General features: G+C 46.5%; 1 protein-coding gene across 1 annotated transcript in view; it reads right to left on the reverse strand.

Annotated features, from left to right (window-relative positions):
* Nucleotides 1–4,650: 4,650 nt before the first annotated feature.
* The window catches only part of LOC134868081 (unconventional myosin-XVIIIb-like), a 24,733-nt gene continuing 8,300 nt past the window's right edge, over nt 4,651–21,083 (reverse strand). Inside the window, 28 exon segments of the mRNA XM_063888959.1 lie at nt 4,651–4,826; nt 5,040–5,979; nt 6,312–6,482; nt 7,520–7,561; nt 7,649–7,782; nt 11,783–11,844; nt 11,847–11,967; nt 12,093–12,230; nt 12,523–12,606; nt 12,689–12,805; nt 12,996–13,109; nt 13,196–13,357; nt 13,629–13,733; nt 15,711–15,821; nt 15,916–16,116; nt 16,498–16,621; nt 16,931–17,085; nt 17,160–17,284; nt 17,524–17,629; nt 17,798–17,917; nt 18,201–18,290; nt 18,651–18,794; nt 18,881–19,009; nt 19,417–19,482; nt 19,663–19,772; nt 19,853–20,003; nt 20,131–20,314; nt 20,610–20,757. Of these exon segments, the coding sequence (XP_063745029.1) occupies nt 5,049–5,979; nt 6,312–6,482; nt 7,520–7,561; nt 7,649–7,782; nt 11,783–11,844; nt 11,847–11,967; nt 12,093–12,230; nt 12,523–12,606; nt 12,689–12,805; nt 12,996–13,109; nt 13,196–13,357; nt 13,629–13,733; nt 15,711–15,821; nt 15,916–16,116; nt 16,498–16,621; nt 16,931–17,085; nt 17,160–17,284; nt 17,524–17,629; nt 17,798–17,917; nt 18,201–18,290; nt 18,651–18,794; nt 18,881–19,009; nt 19,417–19,482; nt 19,663–19,772; nt 19,853–20,003; nt 20,131–20,314; nt 20,610–20,757 (4,145 nt within the window). The 3' untranslated portion in view covers nt 4,651–4,826; nt 5,040–5,048.

Below are 21,083 nucleotides of genomic sequence, written 5' to 3' on the forward strand. Positions count from 1 at the left end.
GGGTTTCTCATGGTAACACACTCACCTCATTAGACTCCGTGCTTCAGCAGCACTTTCACTCCTTTTTCTGCATGATTCTTCACTTGTAACTCTGAGCTGCTGACACATCCAGATGTCTGCTGAGGGGAAAAACAAGAGCGTAAACACGAAGAACTGAAGAAACCATCTCACACACACACACACACACACACACACACACACACACACACACACACACACACACACACACACACACACACACACACACACACACACACACACACACACACACACACACACACACACACACACACACAACATCTGATGTGTGTTCAATCCACTGAGCGCTGGGGATATGAAGGAGGCAGCAAACAGCATCATAGATCAACTAAAAGGCGTATTGGTATTATAACACAGCCTAGTTCAATTCTCGACTCTGATTGGTGGATTTGGACATTCCGAAGGCTGTTCATTTTGCCTAACAGACCATTGTTAAGGATATCAGACCGTTGCTAATGATATCAGACCGTTGCTAAGGACATCAGACTGTTGTTAAGGAGGAATCGAGGAACTATGTGCAGTCATATCAGTCCACAGAAGGAAGTCCGGTCAATTTAACGTAGCCTCTTCCACCATTGATTTTCACGTATGGAGAGGTCCCAGTTCCTCCTCCTGGGCCCTGCCGTGGTGTTCTTGAGCAAGGCACCGGACCAGAAATTGTGCTACGTCGCTAAAGAGACTCAAACAGCTCCAAAAAAACTCAGTAAATAAACTACAACATGAGTGTGTACGTTTGAGAAGGAAGTGAGGCTTTGTCTCATATCAAATAATGACATGTATAAACAGCAGATCATCTGTATAGAGGGATATCTGCAACATCATCCTGTGTGTGTGTGTGTGTGTGTGTGTGTGTGTGTGTGTGTGTGTGTGTGTGTGTGTGTGTAGTGGCTGCCTGCCAACATGGCACAGTGCTGTCTCCTCCATCTCCGATCACCAAAGAATAAAGATGATTAGACAACGCGCTTCAGAAGAAGAGATATCATTATTTCTGTAGAACACACACACACACACACACTCCCCCCCCCCCCCCCTCAGCTCACTCGCTGTGTCATCCATCCTCATCCTCATCCCTCTGTCTATAATCCCTCCCCTCTTCTTCCATCTTACCCCCAATCTCATCTCTTTTATCTCTCGACTCTCCTCCCGTCGCTGCCGGTTCTCACGCTGCTGTTGTGTGTGTTTTCTCCACAGATTCACAATAAGCCTCCCCAGTGTAGCCCGCTGCACGGAGAGGAGGTGCAGGGGTCACATTGAAACACACACACACACACACACACACACACACACACACGAATAATCTTTTTAAGAATTTGTTTCCTGCAAAGACACAGAGGAGAAGGAACAAACAAGCTAAACACAGCTGAGGGAATTACAGTCATCACACCGAGAACAGGCTGCAGCGGGGAGTCAGGAGGTGGATAAATAAAGACTTGCAAGGAAAATACAATCAGTTGCAAAGAGAAGACAAAAAGCTCCATTAGGTGGGCAAGCAGCCACGTGTCCTATAAACTCTACTAGTTAGCAAGCATCAATATTAATATGCTGTACCCACAATACTCTTAATGCTGGTTATGGTATAGGCGCTCAGGATATTAGGTAAATATGGTTAAATATCACAAATGCATGAGACAGGATGATTGAAACTGCAATCACAGTAATGGTCTTTCCCTAATTGGTTGATATTTAGTGATTTCTGTCATTTTTCATTGCACTGAAAACAGACCTCGAATTAAATTAGACAGTTTGTTTTAAAGAAACAGTTTAACATGGTGACGTGGTTTTGAGAAGAGATTATATTCCACTTAAATGTAGATCCTCATACTTCCTTTGATATATTTTATATATTTGTGTTTGCACAGGAACCAATGGGCTTAGACACTTCCTTCCAGGAGATATTAAAGTTGGAGAAGCTGCAACCCGCTTAATTCCTGACAAACAGGAATAAAACACACACTCTGTATCGTGCACACTTACTTCCTTACACTCCGCTCACCCAGACTACACCATCTTCCACACAATGACGAGTCCACAAAGGATGCTGGGAACTTATTTAAGGTCACTGCCTCCATCGGCGGGACTTTGGAGGAGAATTTTACCAACAAACCCTGTTATATTAGCTCCAGTTCAAAAGCACAATGCATGTATTCCTTTTATCCCCCTCCTCTCTGTGAGTGCAAGACGCCCTGAGGCGGTGAAGATTTTAGAAAGAGGAGAAGCTCTATAGCTGGGTCTCCGTCGGGCCTGCAGCAGTCAGATAACACACAGGAGCAGATCTATAGAACAACATTTGCTCGGGCTGATCTATGGAGCAGACACATCAATTATTAACTGCTTGGTTTCAACTTTATTTGCCTTCCCTCATCCATTTCATCAACAGGGAACATGAAGCGGGGATTTATGGGCAGTCGTTACCCGTCGACAGCGCGCTCCATCCCAGGAGTCAGTCTTACAGGCATCAGGAAGTGAGGGAACACTGGCGCTGTGACACCAGACCGTCACTGTAGATCATCCGGCAATTACAAGTGAGACAATCAGGCTGCACGCACATAATGTGAGATGTAATCACAGAGGAAGGGATCCTGTGGCAAACCTAATGTGCAGCTGCTCTCCTGATGAGAAGCGTCTCTGATCTGCAGGAGAATCATGTGGGGAATACTGATCGTGTTTGGGGAGTAACGTAAAGTAATCATATACACCCAAAACAGTAACTGCGTTCCCCCTATGTTTCCACCGCTCGTTGGAGCCTGGTCCTCCAGACTCTCAAACTACATTTCCTTTTACAGAGTCTGGCCACTCCGCACTCTGTCGAAGTTTAAAACTATTGGATCTGCCCAGTACCACCCTGGATCTGCCATAACCAATCGCTAACGTTTGGTCGTGACATATGTCATGCGCGGCAGCGTTGCCACAACCGACCAAATGGCTTGGCTAATGTAAGCTAATGTAAGCCAGCTTTATATGGTTGCTTTGTTGGTAGGTTGTTAGGTAGATCGGTAGGTTGCTGGGTAGGTTGGTTGGTTGGTTGGTCAGTCGGTAGGTTGGTGGGTTGGTCAGTCGGTAGGTCGGATGGTAGAATGGATGGATTACACACATGCGTATACACTAACACACACAAGTTTAGTAGCAATGCATGAGCAGGTTGTCAATGCCCTCTTTAGCATGTTTTCATCCATCACATGCAGGCTGCACATACTGTGCATAACCACCTGCTTCATGTATACAAAGCACTCCTTCAATATGGAATACTGTACTAGCTGTACGATCCTCCATGAATACCTCCAGGACCCCCCTGGGAGAGGATGCAGTGGAGAAGGACATCTGGAGACAGGAAGCAACACTTTTTATTCCACACCGACACCGACGCTGTTTAATTTGGTTTGATATCTGTGTGGGCAGCTCTAGAGAGAGGTCAGGGACAGATTTGTAAGTGTTGCAGCTGCTCCAAACAGACAAACAGGTGGAATAAAAAGCCGGCCATCCTGAGGGTTGATAAGTGTTATCGCTCGAATCACAATATGCCGTTTTCTACTTCTATTAGCCGTCTCTTTATCAAAAGGAAAGTACAAGTTGGAGTGTTATGTGGTGATGAAGCAGCGTGGGATCATGGGAGTTTTTAGGGTCCCGTTCGAGTTCCATTATCACCAGGAAAACACACATTGTAATTAATACTCAAATACTCAGCACAGCTGAAAATAGTCCCGAACAAACGCACATATCCTCCGATTTATGAACTAGCTGAGGCCATATGTTTGTGACGTGATTCATAACGATGCAGTGGGAAGTAATGGACCACAGACGGGAAATAACGCCAGTCTTTTTATGGGATTGGTCAACAATAACAAATCAAATATCACCTTTAACCTTGAGCCTGATAACGGCTCCATGAGTGTGTTTTGTGTGCAGGGGATTGTTTTTAGATATTGTACTACTTCATGATAACGCAATATCCCTGCAACACATTGTCAGTGAGGATAGGAAGCTTTTGGTCCTGTTTTTTTGCAGATCAATTATATTTAGTTTAAGGGAAAGGAGTCGGAGTTTTAAAGGAATAAGTGCAAACCTTATTGTTTGGTAGAAAACAGTACAAATATTTCATCAGTATTGGGTTTCAGGCCGGTTCTCCTGCAGACGTGCAGCTGCTGGCGTCGCTGCTGATGGTTTTAACTCTCGGTTAATGTTTCCTCTCTCTGAACTCTGGCTGGGCTCCTGCAGAGCAACAGATGGAGGTAAAATCACAGCAAACACATCCAACCAAGCGGTGACAGTTTCTCCTTAACCTTCACACACACAACGCTCACCTTAACGTCGTCAGGAGGAAATCATCGGATGCAAACGACCCCGTGGTTAAGGTCAGCGTCCTGATTTATGCGTGAAATGTTTCAGGACGCTTTAATTGTTAACTAGATAATGTTACTGTGGGAGGAAAGGAATGAAACCCTGAACACTTACTGACAGTTTCACAGATAACTGCAATAAAGTATATAACTTCTGATGCATAAACAGCTGAGGAAATACGGAGAGAGAGAATATGCATTTCATAACAAGTACTTTTGAAGTAGAACAGGAAGTGAAAAGTGAGAAGTTCATGGAATAAATTCACTAAGGAAGAAGTGAGTTTCTGTTATTTATTCATATACAAACGCTTTCTTATCTGCAAATACAGTTCACTGAGTGCAAATGTATTTTCAGGCTTTGTTAAAGTCACACAAAACAAAACTGTTGTGGACTTCTGAAGTGTTTTGGTTCAGCCTTGAGTGTCTTCAGTCTGCGGAGCTCTCACAGAGAGGCTGAAAGGAGAGAGACAGAGACAAGAAGGTCAGAGAGAGCAGGTGTACACCTCACCATCACTGCACTGAAGGTTTAACCGGTGACTGAATTATCAGAGTCCGACTTCAGAGAAATCATAAAACCATCAAATAAAACAAACGGCGTTATTATTCTGAACTGCAATCATACTGAGGATGGGAACAGCTATTAGATGATGAAGGTATCACCCTCACCTGAGCGCCTCAGTCGGTCTCCTTCTTCAGGTATCTCTTCATGACCGAAGCCACATCTCCCGCCTCGCTGCCCTCGGCCTCCAGCCTCTCCCCCTGCGGCCGGTCGAACATCCGTCTTCGACCTCCATCCTGTGAACTCCCTGCCGACCCCCCCGAGCTGGAGGAGTCGGTTTCAGAGCCTTTCCTGCTTCGGGTGGAGGGAGGCAGCTCTCCGAAGTGAACGCTCAGCGCCCTCCGGCCTCCTCGCACCGATCCGGCCAGGCTGCTGGTGGACTGCGCTCTCCGGATGGCGGGCAGGATGTCGGACGCCGAGTCTTCCCGGTCCTCCATCAGGCGCCTGTTCTGGAACACCATTGGCTCTGAACCCAGAGATGCTTCACCTCCGTCTTCTGTGGTAAGACTCCCCAGCATGCTCCTCCTCAGGGGTTGAGGAGAGCGCTGCATGGGGGTCGTCCGGGAGCGCTGGGGTTGTTCTGGATCCTCCTCCGGGATGCAAAGGGACGGAGGTTGATGGCGGGCGGTGAGGTTGGACGCCAAGGAGGAGAGACGAGGCAGTGACGGGAGCGCCGAGAGGGAATCACTGGAGTTGAAGCGAGAGATTTTAGCTCCGGGTGTTTGAGCGTCGCTGATGGAGCGAGCACTGGTGGCGCGAGGCAGCAGCGGGGAGGGGGGTTTGAGGATGCCGGGTCGGGGCTCCTGGAGGTCACCGGGGCCGAGAGATAGGGCGGAGGCTCGTCGTCTGAGGGTGGAGGCGGCTGTTGTTTGATAGACCGGAAGGGAAACGGCGCTCCCGGCACCGTCTCCTGCGTCGCCGCCTGCTCTGCGTTTCCGGAGACCGTCCAGCAGCTCAGACAGGGCGGAGGAGGACGGGGCTCGACTCAGACCCCTGCTGCCCCCCCCTCCAGCCTCAGAGCCCTCCTCATCAGGATCGACACAAGACCTTCAGAGAGACAGAAACACTTTTTCTGAGAATTTAGATTTTTTTCCAATTGTCAGAATTATATCGAAATTACGTTTTTCTTTAGGAATTATTTTTATTTTATTTTTTTAACACTTTTAGATTATTTTGACAAAATTATTACTTTTTCCAAAAAAACCTGAACTTGTTTCTAGTTTCAAAATGTTTCCATAATCAAAGACCCATTTGCCCCCCCAACAAGCCCCTCACAGAATATCGTAACATCCGTAAACTAACTAAAAACCTTCTGACAGATTCCGTTCTTGCTGCCGCTCTACAACTCTCAATAAATGAACAACATTTAACAGGCGTACCTGAAGCTGTAGGTGCTCATGGTGTCCGCCACAGACTGGCGCCCCCCTTGGCTGCTGATGGTACTGCTGCCGTAGGGGGACCCTCCCCCACGGGACCCTCCTCTGGGGACTCCTAACCAATGTCGAATCCCCTCTCCCACGTCCTCTGTCCCGATACTAGAGACCGAGTCACTGCAGAGCAGAATCACACTCAGTCACAGTGGAGAGACCCCCCCCCCCCCGGGTGAATATGCACCATTAGCTGCACAACCAGCATGCAGCACTTTTCATTCTGCAGCTCGACAAACAGTCAAGGACTGCAGATACAAAGGAGAAGGTGATGTTTCAACCTCATGAAGGTTAACTATGAGCTATTTGTTGTTCTTGATTTATTTCTGGACAAACTTGAGTCTTTAAAACCGTAGTCCACCAACCAGTATGTGCTGTTTACTGTCAGAGGCCTCACTGTCCTTTGAGTCCGAGCTGAATTATCAAGTGTGTGTTCCTATTCATGCTCTTACATCATTTTCAACCCAATAATAATATCTGGAAGAAGCTTTGGATTCCCATTAAGCATGCCAAAGCCACTGATAACGGGGTGAAGGAAACATAACCATCTACCCACGAAACTGAGCTGACGACACAAAGGGTTGTAGACATGCTAATACTCATGCCATCTTTATAGAAATGCTGTATAATTAATATCAATGAATGCTATTCTCTTCATCCTCCAGGTAACCATTGATTTCCATTCATTGGTTTTTATATCAGCATCAAGACACTCATATATATTAACCTACAGCCTGTATTATAGCACGTTGTTATTCACATTTCTAACCATCTCTTATGCCTTTGCAAAATTAGAAAACAGACAAAATATGACATTCTTTAGATTTAGGATGAATTTTCTGATTATTTTTGGAGTAAAATGCTGTGGTGCATGGAGGGGTATCAGCCATGCACATAGCCACTTTCCCCCTAAAGGGTAATTACGGATACTTTGGTTCAATTGTCGTAGTTTTGGCCATCTTTCCAACACATTGCTTTAGTAACCACAACATTTTGGGGTTTAATTTGATCATTAATGAATAAAAAGAAGGCCAAAACTACAAAATAGACCAGAATTATCCTTCTTTATTTAACGGATAATTCAGCGTTAAGGAACTGGGACGTTTAACGAGGACACGTCAAGGTCTCACACACTCTCACACACACATTCAGGGTCTTACAGGTCTTTCCTTTGACCCAAGGACTCCACAGCAGTTCTCACACTGGAGTGAAGGGCAGAGCGGTGAGAGAGTGAGTTACAGAAACAGGAATGATCGTGTTTGGAGAGGAAGACGTTTGAGTGAAGTTACCTCTCAGAGTCGCTGTCGTCGCTCGACTCCACTTCCTCCAGCGCCGCCTGCAGGTCCACGATGCGCCGGATCGACGTCTCCAGGTCGGCCTGCAGCGCCTGTTGGACGGCGCTCAGCTCCTCCACCTGCATCTCCTGCAACACATCAGCAGGAGAGGACTCTTTAAAGTAGAGACTCTACATACTGATATACACCTGAACATCAGCAGGAGAGGACTCTTTAAAGTAGAGACACTACATACTGATATACACCTGAACATCAGCAGGAGAGGACTCTTTAAAGTAGAGACACTACATACTGATATACACCTGAACATCAGCAGGAGAGGACTCTTTAAAGTAGAGACTCTACATACTGATATACACCTGAACATCAGCAGGAGAGGACTCTTTAAAGTAGAGACACTACATACTGATATACACCTGAACATCAGCAGGAGAGGACTCTTTAAAGTAGAGACTCTACATACTGATATACACCTGAACATCAGCAGGAGAGGACTCTTTAAAGTAGAGACTCTACATACTGATATACACCTGAACATCAGCAGGAGAGGACTCTTTAAAGTAGAGACACTACATACTGATATACACCTGAACATCAGCAGGAGAGGACTCTTTAAAGTAGAGACTCTACATACTGATATACACCTGAACATCAGCAGGAGAGGACTCTTTAAAGTAGAGACACTACATACTGATATACACCTGAACATCAGCAGGAGAGGACTCTTTAAAGTAGAGACTCTACATACTGATATACACCTGAACATCAGCAGGAGAGGACTCTTTAAAGTAGAGACACTACATACTGATATACACCTGAACATCAGCAGGAGAGGACTCTTTAAAGTAGACACTACATACTGATATACACCTGAACATCAGCAGGAGAGGACTCTTTAAAGTAGAGACTCTACATACTGATATACACCTGAACATCAGCAGGAGAGGACTCTTTAAAGTAGAGACACTACATACTGATATACACCTGAACATCAGCAGGAGAGGACTCTTTAAAGTAGACACTACATACTGATATACACCTGAACATCAGCAGGAGAGGACTCTTTAAAGTAGAGACTCTACATACTGATATACACCTGAACATCAGCAGGAGAGGACTCTTTAAAGTAGAGACACTACATACTGATATACACCTGAACATCAGCAGGAGAGGACTCTTTAAAGTAGAGACACTACATACTGATATACACCTGAACATCAGCAGGAGAGGACTCTTTAAAGTAGAGACTCTACATACTGATATACACCTGAACATCAGCAGGAGAGGACTCTTTAAAGTAGAGACTCTACATACTGATATACACCTGAACATCAGCAGGAGAGGACTCTTTAAAGTAGAGACTCTACATACTGATATACACCTGAACATCAGCAGGAGAGGACTCTTTAAAGTAGAGACACTACATACTGATATACACCTGAACATCAGCAGGAGAGGACTCTTTAAAGTAGAGACTCTACATACTGATATACACCTGAACATCAGCAGGAGAGGACTCTTTAAAGTAGAGACTCTACATACTGATATACACCTGAACATCAGCAGGAGAGGACTCTTTAAAGTAGAGACTCTACATACTGATATACACCTGAACATCAGCAGGAGAGGACTCTTTAAAGTAGAGACTCTACATACTGATATACACCTGAACATCAGCAGGAGAGGACTCTTTAAAGTAGAGACACTACATACTGATATACACCTGAACATCAGCAGGAGAGGACTCTTTAAAGTAGAGACGCTACATACTGATATACACCTGAACATCAGCAGGAGAGGACTCTTTAAAGTAGAGACGCTACATACTGATATACACCTGAACATCAGCAGGAGAGGACTCTTTAAAGTAGAGACGCTACATACTGATATACACCTGAACATCAGCAGGAGAGGACTCTTTAAAGTAGAGACGCTACATACTGATATACACCTGAACATCAGCAGGAGAGGACTCTTTAATCCTGCTTAACCTCTTGATGTTGTTTACAAACTGTAACCGTTGTCCCTTAAAGGTTTGTTGACTCTCTCACCTTCATGAAGCCAGATGTGTGTTTCATTCCCCTGACTACCTGTAAAGACCCCGAGGCCCAATCTGCCTCAGCAATTACCTTCCTCCACCCTATATTACCTCATCAGTCAAACAATGGCATGTCCTCTCTCTCTCTCTCTCTCACACACACACACACACACACACACACACACACACACACACACACACACACACACACACACACACACACACACACACACACACACACACACACACACACACACACACACACACACACACACTAGGCTTTCAAAGTTATTGGCTTGTTGGCTTTGAGGAGACGGGTGTGGGTGCAGCGGTTGTCATAGAGACACATAACCATGTATGAATGTGCTTGTGCTTGCTTGTGTGTGTGTGTGTGTGTGTGTGTGTGTGTGTGTGTCCATAACCTTGAAGAGACAATGAGGATTAATCACAGTCAGAGAGAGAAAGCAGGATGAGCGAGAGATGACGTTAAGAGGTGGGTGGAGGAGGAGTGTGTGAACATGTGTGTGTGTGAGTATGTCTATTCATGCGGCAGGCTGTGTGTGTGTGTGTGTGTGTGTGTGTGTGTGTGTGTGTGTGTGTGTGTGTGTGTGTGCGTGTGCGTGTGCGTGTGTGTGTGTGTGTGTGTGTGTGTGTGTTGCTTTGTGCTAATAACTGAATAATTATTGAGGCTCCTTCTCGTTTGCTCAGAGGTCACGGGTAAATCTGCTGTGAGGAGGAACTCTGAGGATCACCAGCAAAACATTTATTAAATCCTTCTTTTATTTCGTCTTTTTTGGATTTATTGGAGTCCTGAAACCTTTGAGTCCTTTTAGAAACATATATTATTATAATAAATATCTTCATTAATAACAACAAATGGAAAATGAGCCCTAAAATACTTCCAAATAATTAAGAGAAATCAATATGCGGCTCAACTGATGCAGTTAAGCTGTGCCTTCATATAGTTTAAAAACAGTTCATTACATTTCCTGTTAATTATACATACATGATACATGCGTGACCTATAATGGACCCAAACACCACCTAAGTTGGCATCCAAAGAAGAGGATATCAGAAGTATTATAGGTACATATACATGTTTTAATCTAGGTGTGATCAGATCCTTTTCTTGCCTCTGTGTCGATCATCTCAGAGAGGATGTTTACAGTTTATCTTCTAACCAAATCCTGCAAAACATCCAATTCAACTTATAATGATTGTTTTGAAGGTATTAATGATCGCAAAGTGTGCAGAAAGCGTGCGTCTCTGATCCAACCGGTGCAGGAGTGAAAGTGATGTTGCAGCAGCAGCTGTTGTTTGTGAGCAGAGACTTCTCCCCTCAGCATGGAGCAAGTGTTCCCGCACCAGCCTGCCTCTTAACAGCCCGATGTGATGCAGCATCGCCTGCTGGCTTTATATTTATCCGGAGGACGGGTGAAGTCTGCAGAAACCCCCCGACAAGTATCTCCATCTCTGTGCAAAGAGCAGGCTAACTCTTCCATCTGTTTCCAGTGTGTGTGCTAAGCTAAGCTAACCAGACTTCTATAGTTGCATTCATACTTAAATTTGTTGTTTCATGCATGTTGCTTCCTGTTTTGCTCAGGACAAACTATGTATGTTTAGGAGTAAACAAGACAAATAAAAGACTATATGAGGGGAGAATGAAGATATAGAAGTCAGCGTTAGATTAAATGTAAGTGTTCCCGCTTCTCATTTGTATATTTATTCCAATTTCTGTCCCTGATTGCACTATAAAAGAAAAAGGCACATTTAAGCCAGTCTAAAGTGTCTGTTTGACTATATACAAATGCCTGTTATATCTGCAGGAATGAGCCTCTCTGGATGCCTTTAAGGAATGTAAGGCATTTTGTCTGTGCATGTGCATGTGGATGAATCCCTCATGGAGAATGTTTTGATATTCTGTGGCTCTGGAATTACTTTTTTTTTCATGCATGTTGCAGCCTGTCTCAGCTGTGAGGAGTGTGAAGGTCTCAGGTGTGTTTCAGGTGTGTGTGTGTGTGTGTGTGTGTGTGTGTGTGTGTGTGTGTGTGTGTGTGTGTGTGTGTGTGTGTGTGTGTGTGTGTGTGTACCAGCTCCATGCGCCGCCGGCTGCTGTCCTGCTCCCTCTGGATCAGATCCTCCGTCTCCATCTCATGTCCTGCAGACGCTGCTGGTAGTACCGGGCGTTCTCTCTCTCCCGAGCCTCGGCCTCGGCGCTCTGCTCCAGCTCCTCCCCTAAACGCACCACGCTGTCCCTCAAACGCAACACCAGCACCTGCAAACGGGACAACATTCAAATAAAACACAGGTTTAGAGTCAGGGGTCCTGCGCGGATATTCTTTTCCTCTCCGGACTGAAGTCGACAGAAGACAGAGGATGAAATTGTGGACATCTCCTCACCTCGAACCTCTTGACCTGTCCTCTCTGGAACTCCAGTTTGTTCTCCAGGTCACACACTCTGGCCTCCTGTTTGCTGACGATGCTGCGCCCCACAGTGGACGCTTCCAGGAACTGCACCCTGGATACTCGCTGCTGCAGCTGCATGGGGAGGAGGAAGAGGAGGAGGAGGAGGACACAAACACTTTTAAAAGCTACATTATTTCAGCAATTATTTAGATGAATGAAATCAGAGCTCCACCTGCAGCTCGTGGTGAGATCTGGTTTATATCACAAATTGATTTTTGATGCTTTGGTACTTTTAGCTGACTTATCACTATTATCACTTGACTTTAGCTTTTATGGAGTATTTCTTCAGGTAATGCTCCCCCTCTGCAGCCTGCAGTCCCACTGATGCTCCATCACATAAACCTTTATACGCCACACTGCTCACCTCCTCCTGCAGGACGTGCCTCTCCTTCTTCACCTCCTCCAGCTCCGCCTGCAGCTCTCTGATCTGAGAGATGTCGCTGGAGGACTGAAGAACAGAGGAGCTCAGATTAGAGTCAGGACAACAGGAAGTGACCGATACAGCTTCAGAGAGACAGAGGCAGCGGTACCTGAGCGATCAGAGCTTTGTGCTTCTTCATCAGCTCGTTCAGATCCTCCTGGTCTTCCTCCAGCCTCTTCAGCAGGTCCACCTTCTCATGCTGCAGCATCGACACCTGCTCATCCACCTGGAGAGAGGAGGAGGAGGAGGAGGAGGAGGAGGAAGACAGGTCATAATTAACGTTTATTTAATGTTTAGTTTTATCTTTGTGGAGAGCAGGAAAGTGTAGATTCCTGGTGGTAGACAGTTAAGGGAACAGCAGAAGAAGACAGACAGGAAGTAAACACTAAAGGGAACAGCTGACAGGAAGCACTCACCATGCTCTTCTGCTTGCAGATGTTCTCCAGCTCGATCTGACAGTTCTCCAGCTCCTGAGATAACGTGGTCTGCAGACTCTCCGCCTCCAGCCGCACCGCCTCGCTCTCCTCCAGCTGAACGTGGAGAGGAGGAGCGAGATGTATTACACTGAGAGAAGGTGAGTGTACAGGTGGAGGTTCAGAGGGGAGGGGGGGGTTACCTGGCAGTGCAGCCGCTCTATGTGCTCCCTGCTGCCGTTGGGAAAGTTCTGGCCCGGGTTGTCCACGGTGGAGAGGAGCAGCTGAGCGTCGGCCAGCAGGGCGTGAGTCCTCTTCAGATCCCGCCTCAACTTCTTCTCCACGTCGAAGTCCCTGTGGCCCACCTGCAGAGAGAGAGGTGCGGGAATGAGTCCTAAAACCCAGGAGATCTTTATTCTGAGAACAAAGACGTCCCTTCAGCTCCAGTCTGAAAGAACCCGAGTTATGGAAGCGAAACACTGTTAGAAACACATGCAATTCTCCTCTGTAAACCTTTCAAACAACAACACTGAATTATCTGCCACCTCCTTACAGCACACGCTCGTTGTTTTGTTGACATTTATCAACTAGAAAGCATGACTCAACACAACAACAACAACAACAACAACAACGTACCTGGTCACACAGAGTCGCTATGAGGCCCTCCAAGTCGTGCTTCTCATGAATCACCATCTGCTTCTCCTCGTACTCCTGCTCCAACTGCATCTCCAACTGCCTCAGCTACACGCACACGCACACACACACACACACACACACACACACACACACACACACACACACACACACACACACACACACACGGGGGGGGGGGGGTTTGATAAGCAAAGAAAACATCCTCATCTGTGGAAGGGCGTCAGAAATGAGGGTGTGTAAAGATACCACCTTTTGCTGGAATTGAAAAGCGTTCTCTCAGATATGAGGTGTGTGTTTTTCCCTCGGGATAAATAAAGCTTCTTGAATCTTGAATCTTGAATCTACTCAGCATTATTTTGTATGTCTGCAAAAAGTTTGAAACAAGAAGCTGAAGCTGTCAGAGTAGAAGATATAGTGCATGAGGAGAGTTCACTGGCAGCAGCAGTTAGAGAAACGAGAAGTCTGAGAAACCTGTAGGGGTGTGTGTGTGTGTGTGTGTGTGTGTGTGTGTGTGTGTGTGTGTGTGTGTGTGTGTGTGTGTGTGTGTGTGTGTGTGTGTGTGTGTGTGTGTGTGTGTGTGTGTGAGGAGTGATGTAACAGCAATCTGTGCCATGTGTGTCTTTGTGTCTTGGAAAGCTTTATAAGAATTAAACACATGACTGTTGTTGTCTGGTTGCGTAACCTCATGATTCAGTGAGAGAGTCTCGTCCCTTTGAGGCGAGGAAGGACGAATAGAGAGACCGGCTGCCCTAAACAAAAGCGATCGGTTGACTCAAGCTTCAGAGGACTTTCACTGAAAGGAGACGCACTTTCAATATGTTGTACTGAGAACTACAAAATGTGTTTTTTTAAGGCAATTTAAAAAGCATTTGTAAAGGTTTCAGTACTGAGCTCCTAAAGGTCGAACACTGCTGAAATCTGAACGATAACCTCAACACAAAGGGCCGCTTCCTGTAAGCCTGCCCTGTGAGCCTGTCCTGTGAGCCTGTCCTGTGAGCCTGCCCTGTGAGCCTGCCCTGTGAGCCTGCCCTGTGAGCCTGCCCTGTGAGCCTGTCCTGTGAGCCTGTCCTGTGAGCCTGTCCTGTGAGCCTGTCCTGTGAGCCTGCCCTGTGAGCCTGTCCTGTGAGCCTGTCCTGTGAGCCTGTCCTGTGAGCCTGTCCTGTGAGCCTGCCCTGTGAGCCTGTCCTGTGAGCCTGTCCTGTGAGCCTGCCCTGTGAGCCTGCCCTGTGAGCCTGTCCTGTGAGCCTGTCCTGTGAGCCTGTCCTGTGAGCCTGTCCTGTGAGCCTCTCCTGTGAGCCTGCCCTGTGAGCCTGTCCTGTGGGTTTCTCTGCAGAAAACACATCCAGTTTCAAAAGACTTTTCTGTAAATCAAGTGTTCTCCTCAATATATTAAATCATTTGTTTTTCTTTCCATTTTTGGTTTTGTCCACTCAAGGGATGATCAGTCTGCAGAAGACGGTTAGGGCCCGTTTTCCTTTCAGAATTCTGTTTTTACACAATATTCACTTTTTTCAGAATTTCCTGACTTTTCTTCAATTTCAAAATGTTCAGAATTTCCTGAATCCCGACTTTTTTTTCAGAATTTAGATTTTCTTCCAGATATTTCACTTTTTCCTAATTCTGTCCTCAGTTGGGAATTCTGACGTTTTTTCAGAACTCGCTGATTTTTGCTTTTTTCCCCTTTTTTTCTGAAATATTTGACTGGGATTTCGTATTTTTTCAGAATTTTGATTATATTTCAGAAATCTGCCCTTTTTTTTATTTTTCACTTTCTCTTAATTTTGACTTCAGAATTTTTTCAGGATTCCCACTTTTTAGAATTCTGAGAAAATATTCTAGCTTTCTTTCTCAGATGTCTGATCTCATAACTCCCACATTCTTAACATCTGTTTAGCCAGAAGGATAAAATATTTCACCCTGCAAAACTAATCAAAAAAGCTGCCAATAAACATTTACTTTGAGCTATTTTCAATGTAAATATGGATAACAGAAGCGTCTGTTCAGTTCTGTATGTGGTATTTTAACTTTGTGATGGTGCCATTAACTTGTACCGTGTTAACGTACCCGTCTCTGAGAGGACTTGTGCACGTCCTCCAACTCTTCCACTTTATCCTCCAACTCCTTCTGATGCATCTGCTTCATCCTCTCCATCTCCATCTCAAAGCGCATGTGGACCTGACAGAGGAGAGGCGATGGATTTATAAAGGCCTGAGCTCACTCAGTAAAAGAACTCATTCTGCAGAACTAAACTAAAATGCTTTTCCTGCACCTGTTGCTGCTTCTGTATCTTGGCGGAGAGCGTGGAGATCTCCTCCCTCTTCTCGCTGACCTCCCCCTCCAGGAGGCGCTGCTGCTTCTTCAGGTCGGGCAGCGAGTCGGAGGCCAGATCCACCGGGAGGCTGAGGTCCCGGATCTGAGCGCACAGCTCCTCCTTTTGCTTCTGCAGCCGGACCACCTCGGCCTGACTCTCCTGCACACACACACACACACACACACACACACACACACACACACACACACACACACACACACACACACACACACACACACACACACACACACACACACACACACATCATGCACAAACACATTCACATGTCAGACGTGTGTTTCCTCCTCAGATCTGTTACCCATTAATCAGGTAGTGTGTGTGTTCTGCTGACAGCGTGACTCCCTCCATAGATGAATGTTCTCTCTCAGGTCAACGTGATGAATGACTCCTGTCGATATTTCACATTATTTCATCATCCTCTCTGTGTTTGTGTCAATAAGTCATTAGCACTAATGCATTGTGGTGATGTCTTAATGCACACACACACACACACACACACACACACACACACACACACACCTGCAGGTTTTGTCGCAGTGTGTAAATCTCTGCTCCTAACGCCGTGTTCTCCAGAAACGCTTTGTCCTTCTGATCTCGCTCAGAGTCCGCCGCCTCCAGAGCCTGAGTCAGCTCACTGTCAAACCTGCACACACACACACACACAAACACACACACACACACACACACACACACACACACACACACACACACACACACACACACACACACACACACACACACACACACACACACACACACACACACACACACACACACACACACACACAGATTTTGAATGCTGCAGAACAACCTTTAATGTCAAAGTAAAAGTCATGCATTTAAGTTAGCATCAAAAACATCAACAACATTTCTGAAAGAATATATTTAATTATTCAGTGAAGAAAATGTGAACAATGTCCAAAAGAATACACACACACACACACACACACACCTCCTCTGCTTGCGGTCCAGCTCGTGCATGCGTCCCTGCAGACTGTCGGTCAGCACACGGGCGTCCTGCAGGTCAGAGGTCACACGGCGTCCATGGCGCTTCAGCTCTGTCACACTCCGCCTGGACTGATCCACCTGGGCCTGCAGCGCAGATACCTACACACACACACACACAGTGTCACATAATCCCCCCTCTCAGTGTGTGTGTGTGTGTGTGTGTGTGTCCTTACCTTGGAGTCGAGCTGCTGTCGGCTCTGTCTCTCCATCTCCAGCTTCTCCTCCGACTGCTTCAGACGCCGTCGCAGGAACTCCACCTCCGTCTGGCTGACCTCCAGCTGCATGGACAGCTCGCTCTCTGGGGGGGGGCGGGGGATCAGTTTTCAATTCTAATTCAAATCTGGTGATTTTCATCTGTCTGGTATTTCAGTCTGAAACCAGCAGGCAGTAATGTGGTGGCTTTGATCTGGAGGAAATCTGTGCAGTTAAAGGAGGACTCAGACCCGGGTCGGCCACATCCCAATCCCTCCATGTCAGTGAAAGCTAAAGCGGACACATTTAGCTCATCAGACGTTACTGGATCCCTCTGATCCGTACCTGTCCGGGCTCCTCTCTGGCTCTCAGCGATCAGAACCTTCTGCTTCTCCTCCTCCAGCTGCTTCTCCACCGCCTCCATGATCACTTTGCACTGCTCCAGACGAGCCTGAAGGAGGACAAACAATAAAGGTATCACAAAACAAATCTCATAGTGATGTCACTGTGTTCAGGAAGGACACAAAGGAGTCCGATGGAGGCGTTTCAGGCACGGGGGAGGGAGGGAATTTAACCTCTGCAGACTAAAAAGGAGGGTAGTAATAGGTTACTTCAGTACCTGCAGCTCCTTGTTCTCCCGGCCCAGTCGGACTCTCTCGGCCCGCTCCACGTCCAGGGCCTGACCCACCGCGTCGCCACGGAAACGCTCGTCACTAAGCTCTGAGTTCACGGCAGTAATCTGCACGCACACACACACACACACACACACACACACACACACGTACACACAAACACACACACACACACACACACACACACACACACACACACACACACACACACACACACACACACACACAACACACACACACACAATGATCAATTAATTAAACTATTGACCAACTAATCGATTCATTACATAATGTTCCAAAGTATATCCTGATGTGTTGACAATAAAATACTTCCTAACGCAGTAAGGTATGCTCATGTTGGGGTGTGTGTGTGTGTGTGTGTGTGTGTACCTTGGTCTCCAGGCTGTCTGCAGCTTGTCTCAGCTCGTTCCTCTCTTTCTCTGATTTCTGCAGGCGGCGTCTCAGAGCCGAGATTTCATCCTGACAGGAAGCAGAAGAACATCACGTTTCATTTATTAAGATGCTGATTCATCCTTAACTGGAAGTACTGCACTGTATTACTCTGTTAGGAGCAGAAGTCGTGCTTTAAATAATTCAATAATGAGAGTATTATATTTTCAATTCATATTTCATTTATTTATTTTGACCTACTTTGGACTTTTTCTCATCAAACATTTTCACCTATTTCTTTATTTAATTTAAGTGTATTTTTCAGACAAATTTCACCTTTTTTAAAATACATTTTTCCCACATTTTCTGAATTGTATTTTTCAGACTTTTTTTACATTGTTTTTGCACTTTTAAAAAATGTATTCAGCCTTTACTGGAGCATCGGCTCACCTCTTTGGCCCTCAGCCTCTCGTTGTCCATGTTGACGTCGAGCTGGGGACGAATCCTGCAGAAGAGCTTCCACCAGCTCCACTCGGAGACGAACCACAGCGCCCTCAGGTTCCTCTGCAGACAGATGATGGCCATCTGCTGCACCTGATCCAGACGTTACAGAGATCCACAGGTCAGGGGGGGTCCTCTTTAGCTCAGAAGCATGAGCATCAGAGCCTGGTGTCACTCACCTTGAGTTTGCGGTACTTCTGCCGGGCCAGGTGAGCCATGCAGGCGGCCTGGAGGTGGAGCAGCCAGCCGCTCACCTGTTGATCCCTCTGCTGCTCCAGGTACCGCAGCACCCCCCGCTTCATAAACACCTGGAGGAGGAGAAGAAGAAGAACAAGAAGAAGGGCTTTTAATCTGAAATTCATGCTGTGTTGCCTTTTCATCCAAAAAATACTTATCTGTTTCCTCCCCCTCTCAGTCCTCTCAACCGTCCTATCATGAACCTTATAAAGACCCCAGAGTAACCGTATAGTATCATGAACCTAAGAAAGAGGCATATTTTCAAAATAAAAGACATAATTTAACCGTATCCTTAATTGAAGCTTAGGAAGAGGCATGTTTTTTCAAATAAAAGACCCCCTGAGTAACTGTTTTCTATCCTGAATCTTAAAAAGGGGCATACTTTCAAAATAAAACACCCATAGAGTAATCGTTTAATGACAGGACGCTCAAGATGATGCATGCTTTTCAAAATAAAAGCTCCATCATAAGTCCTCACCCTGCTGGAGCCCACCACGATGCTCTTCTTATCCAGATCCAGCTCACAGAGCAGCTCCTCCACCGCCTGACACACACAGAGAGAGAGAGAGAGAGAGAGGGAGGTGTTATTATTTATTGTCTTACTGTTTATTCTGAAGTGTGTGTGTGTGTGTGTGTGTGTGTGTGTGTGTGTGTGTGTGTGTGTGTGTGTGTGTGTGTGTGTGTGTGTGTGTGTGTGTGTGTGTGTGTGTGAGCGGACTCGGACCTTCCTCTCGTCGTGGTTGACGAACATGGAGGCGTAGCGTTTCATTATGGGGGGGGAAAGAGCCTGGAAGTGACACCTGAAGTCACTCAGAGGCATGTGCTCCGGGTAACCTGAGGGACAGAGATCCAGGATTTAGACTCAAGGGGGGGGGGGGGGGTTAGAGTAAAGGGTGGGTGTTGGGGGGGCAGACCTGTGCGGTGCAGCTGCAGTGCGGACAGGATCTGGGTGGAGTGTAGCTGGACCCGGAGCGCCGGCACGTCAAATCCTTCAGCATCCACCTTAGCGCTCACACACTGCAGGAAGACCGGGCGCGCCCTGCGGACCAGGTTCACCAGAGCATCCTGAGGGGGGGTATACTTATACTTCAGCGCAGTACTTATACTGCAGTACTTATACTGCAGTACTTGTACTTCAGCGCAGTACTTATACTGCAGTACTTGTACTTCAGTGAATCCTGAGTTGACTCACAGCCTGCAGTTTGACGGCGATGCTCTGGGAGTGTCGTCGGATGGCGGCCATTCCTCCGCTGAAGGTCTTCCGGATGGTTCCGTTCCGCTGCAGCGAGCGCTGGCTGGATCCCTCCAGACCCGCCATCCCCCGACAGAGGGGGGGCAGCGAGACCCTGGGGGTGAACATGGCCTTCACTGACCCTCTGAGGAGGTGGGGGGAGGAGCTGTTACACTGAGTAGAGTCTGCTTTGATTTGTTTGAATGAATTATTAGCAGATAAAAACATACACACACACACATATCGGTAACACACACACACACACACACACACACACACACACACACACACACACACACACACACATATCGGTAACACACACACACACACACACACACACACACACACACACACACACATATCGGTAACACACACACACACACACACACACACACACACACACACACACACACACACACACATTGGTAACACACACTCACAGGGTGGAGTTCTGCAGGACACAGAGGGCGTTCTGAGCGGACGGATTGTTCTGGATCAGTCCGATCCAGCCGGTGAGGTCATAGCGGACCGGGTCAGAACCCATCAGGTGACCCAGCTCACACTGCAGCGGCTGCTCACACTGACGCACTGCAGACACACGCACACACACACACACACACACACACACACACACACACACACACACACACACACACACACACACACACACACACACACACACACACACACACACACACACACACACACACACACACACACACACACACACAATGACGGATCAATTAAATAAAGTCATACAACATTTTTTTAAAGTCCTGAAAATATTTTTAAACAATTGTTAAATCTTTAAAATGTCCAGAAAAAAAGAAGCTTTACTTAAAAGAATATTCTGGATAAACATTTCATTTTAGTCTGAAAGTACCAGAAATAAATGAAACCTTAAAACCAATAAA

The sequence above is a fragment of the Eleginops maclovinus genome, chromosome 8 (assembly GCF_036324505.1).
Source record: "Eleginops maclovinus isolate JMC-PN-2008 ecotype Puerto Natales chromosome 8, JC_Emac_rtc_rv5, whole genome shotgun sequence".
Lineage (NCBI taxonomy): Eukaryota > Metazoa > Chordata > Actinopteri > Perciformes > Eleginopidae > Eleginops > Eleginops maclovinus.